The sequence below is a fragment of the Helianthus annuus genome, chromosome 10 (assembly GCF_002127325.2).
Source record: "Helianthus annuus cultivar XRQ/B chromosome 10, HanXRQr2.0-SUNRISE, whole genome shotgun sequence".
NCBI lineage: Eukaryota > Viridiplantae > Streptophyta > Magnoliopsida > Asterales > Asteraceae > Helianthus > Helianthus annuus.
Window position 1 is genome coordinate 60,151,034 of NC_035442.2, and position 3,586 is coordinate 60,154,619.

The 3,586-nt window shown below is 38.6% G+C and overlaps 1 protein-coding gene across 1 annotated transcript; it reads right to left on the reverse strand.

Moving 5' to 3' along the window:
* Positions 1–498: 498 nt before the first annotated feature.
* On the reverse strand, positions 499–3,150 carry LOC110884845 (transcription factor bHLH48). The gene is made up of 6 exons (XM_022132550.2): positions 2,287–3,150; positions 2,083–2,202; positions 1,908–1,973; positions 1,308–1,376; positions 1,135–1,206; positions 499–811 (listed from the first exon to the last, which is right to left on the reverse strand). The coding sequence occupies exons 1-6, from the start codon at positions 2,635–2,637 to the stop codon at positions 698–700; spliced, it is 792 nt and encodes a 263-aa protein (XP_021988242.1). The 5' UTR covers positions 2,638–3,150; the 3' UTR covers positions 499–697.
* Positions 3,151–3,586: the final 436 nt, after the last annotated feature.

Consider the following 3,586-nt stretch of genomic DNA (forward strand, 5'->3'; position numbering starts at 1 on the left):
TCAGGATATCCTTACCTTTATAGTGAAACTTGGTAACGGTTATCTATACCTTCATAAAGAATGTTATGACGGTTCTTTGAGGTTGAGTGGAAGAGAAGGCAAAGATAAGCCGACAAAGAGCTACTATCGCTTGCCTAAAGTTTTAAGGGAAGTGTTCGCAGTTCGCGAAGTATATAAGTTTTTAAAAGTCGCCACACCTGTGTAGGTTCCCCTAGCGTATAGCCCAGACTATTGGATACATTCTCACCTACGAAAGGGAAACGACATTGGACTCATAGTAGCTTGTCCCTGACACAGAGCATAGCCATTTCATTAAAGGTAACCCAACCGGTTAGAGAAATGAAGCCCTATGCTAAAACCATACACCATCAAGTATAAAGCTTAATTAACTTTTTACTTAACAGTTATAAGTATCTTCAAGTGACCTAAGTATTAATCTGTGTACGTATGAATTAGATGGTGGCATATATGTATGTCAGTATGTGTATATATGCACAATGAATATTGAGTTCATGTGAACCTTGGATTAAATTTCTTGAAGTTGCTTCAAACTTTGCAACACAAATGAATAATCAATCTTCCTCTCTACATCAATTTCTACCAACATATGAACAGCTAGCTACCTAACTTCAACAACAATCGGCATAACTATTTGCAACCGACAATCGGCCCAAACAAAGATTCTATCACAAGCACATCAAGATTTCAATCCGGGTTCACCATATTGTTGTGTGTTCACACCGACTTGCCCGTCAACCCACAATGATGGTGAGACCATGCCCGTGAAATTAGACTCCATTGGTGATCCACTCTGCAAGATTTCCAAACATGGTGAATAGATTGCGATCTCAGTTTTGACTCACTTACCTATGAACGGGTAGATTTGGGTTGCGCTTTATATCAAATGGTTTCAATCTAAAAAACTAGCTAAAAGGGAGACCATTTAATGGACTGAAAACTGTCTCAAAGAAAAAGAATTACTTTGAATGCAAACAACCTAAAAATCATTTACTAATCTCATAGATTCATACCCTACCTTGTCCATACCCCAACACCCGTCCCATTACCCTTCCCGAATGCTACCTACAGTATAAGGTGTCAGGAGAGCACGACTCGTGTCACTCATATAGTTACCTCTGAAGCAATTAAATTGTCTAAGTTGATATCAACATCAGGTTGAACAGCAGCCAGCTTCATTGATAAGAACTGCAGTGAAATTGAAGGTGTTGAGGATAAAATAGTAATTTGATAATCCGAATTAGTGTTTGGTCTTAGGTGACAAGATTGAATCAAAAGACTGTTTTAACCTCTACTTGATGTTGCAGGGATTGTACATGACTGATTATCTTATCAAGCACCATTGCTGTACCAGAAATCTACAAGAATCAAAATGCAATTTCATTAACATGCAGTTTTAACAAGCTTTTAACGGCATTTTAACGGGCTTCTTTTTATACAAGTCTAAAATCAAACCAATAAAATGCATGAAAAATCCTGTGAAAACTTGTCGGTTAATAGTCACAAAAGTGTTCCTAACAAGAACCGCTTCCTAAACTAGATTTTACATCAACAAGAGTTAGGGATGACCATAGGCCACATATCGGACAAGTTTCAATAATCCAATCCCATAGCCCGATTATAAAATTGTACCCTATACGCATCCGCAGTCCATACCAGTAGTTACTTCTACATTTTTAGTTTAAAATTGTAGTAAAAACTAAATGTGTGATAAAAAAGTACTTATCCGGTAATCTTTTCCAAATGTTGGATCAAACATGAACTGTATTTTAATAATCCAAACTCCGTCCTCACAAGTCAATAATAATCCATAGCGACAATGTGACCAATTATACATTTATACAACTAAGTTTCACTTTCACTGCAAGTTACAAAAATAAACTTTGGACCTTATTACAGCCAGGGACCAGTTCTTGAAGAAGCTTCATCCGAGTATTGATTTTCTCTCGTCTTGCCTATCAAATCAATCAACAATCAAACAATAATTATCGATTTAAACTAAGATTAAGGATACTTAAACTTGATTAACTGCACCAATTTTAATTAATAAATCATAATAATTACTCGTTCGGCTAAGCTATGACTATCTGTTGCTTCACCTCGCCGAGCACGAACATGAATGTACTCAACCTTCTCTCCCTCATTCGCTTTCGTATCATTTTTCATCTTCTTCACCGATCGCACCTAATTTGTTGGAGCAAAAAAAATTCACTTCAATTACTTGAAAGGTAAACAATTACACACAATGAATGTTATTAATTCACAAACCTTCTCTCGTTTATTCCGTTTCGTTGAACTTGATTTCGATTTGATCAAATCTGTAAAAATCGATGGAGAATCATGCAAAAAACCTGTTTCGATTGGCTCTCGTTTCACCGGATTGCAGAAATTAGGGCTCGAAAGCGGTAGATCAGACGCTGACGTCATCTCCATCACCGGAAACACGGAACAGAAGCCGTCCGGCGAGTGTAGGAGCTTCACCGCTTGATTTGGCGATAGATCTAGAAGATTCGTAAACGAATTGTTAATCTCCTGCACAGGTTGCGCTAAAATCATGCTCTGAATCTGATCATCAACAAACTGAAACGACTGGAAACTCGTTTCGACATGTTCCTCCATCGATTGCACCAGATCTGATGAAGAAATCAACTAAATAGAACGTTTTATAATCTCATCGAACGTTGACGGAAAATGACGTAACGGAAGAAGTGCAAAATGTTGTTTTCGAGCTTTCTGGTGCAGAGAAAGGGGATCAGCTTTCTCTGCTTTTGATGAAGAAAACAGAAAAAGTAATGGTGGTTCAATGGCGGTCAATCTGGCGTTGATTTTTGTTTTCGAGAAGCCATTAGAGTAGTGTGAAAGCAACGGTGGTTTGTCTCTGGTCCCCATGGTTGAAGTTTATTGTTAGTGAAGAAGAAGCGTATTCGTTCTTTTGATCTGGTTATAGTGAGGGGACCGGAGTATGAATGAATCTATAGATGATCAATCACAATCACTGTCTTTCATTTCTTTTCAGTTTCTGCCCTTGCACTTAGGGTGAGCGGGGCACTAGCGGGAAGGGGGATCGGTGACCCCATTCACCGTTCGGGAACACCGTCGCCATCGGATTGACGTGGAAAAGAGAGGGAGGAGGGAAGACCAAGAAAGGATGAGGAGAGAGAGGGGGTGGAATCGGTGGGCATAGGCATTCTCATTCGGGGAATGTGAGAGGGTGGTTAGTCGTTGGGTTCTGGTTCGTGTCCGATATGGATTAGAGACGGTGTGCATCTGTTGGATTCCGCAATGGAAACTTCTAAATTGGGTATTATACATATATGTATCGTGATTGAAGTGATAATTGAACCTGTTAAGGATAGAAATAACTCTACTCGTCTAAAGATTTATATGTTTCGGTTAACGGTTTAGTTTTGCAGTTTTACGATGTTGACGATAGTTTGAAACTTCAAATTGGAAGTGTAAATCGAACTCATCATTTGTCATCTCCCATAGCTACAATTAGTTGTTTGGTCTACAGTTTTTTTTTAAAACAATATTACTTTAGAGAGAGTTGATCCAGGAGCTAGCGAAT

What these genes read in the sequence shown, in the direction of transcription:
- LOC110884845 (XM_022132550.2), bottom strand. Translation starts at nt 2,637, where the DNA reads ATGGAGGAACATGTCGAAACGAGTTTCCAGTCGTTTCAGTTTGTTGAT. An exon ending in AACGGAATAAACGAGAGAAG is followed by an intron (nt 2,203 to 2,286) that starts GTTTGTGAATTA and finishes CCAACAAATTAG; the next exon opens with GTGCGATCGGTGAAGAAGAT. An exon ending in TGGTCCCTGGCTGTAATAAG is followed by an intron (nt 1,377 to 1,907) that starts GTCCAAAGTTTA and finishes TGATTCTTGTAG; the next exon opens with ATTTCTGGTACAGCAATGGT.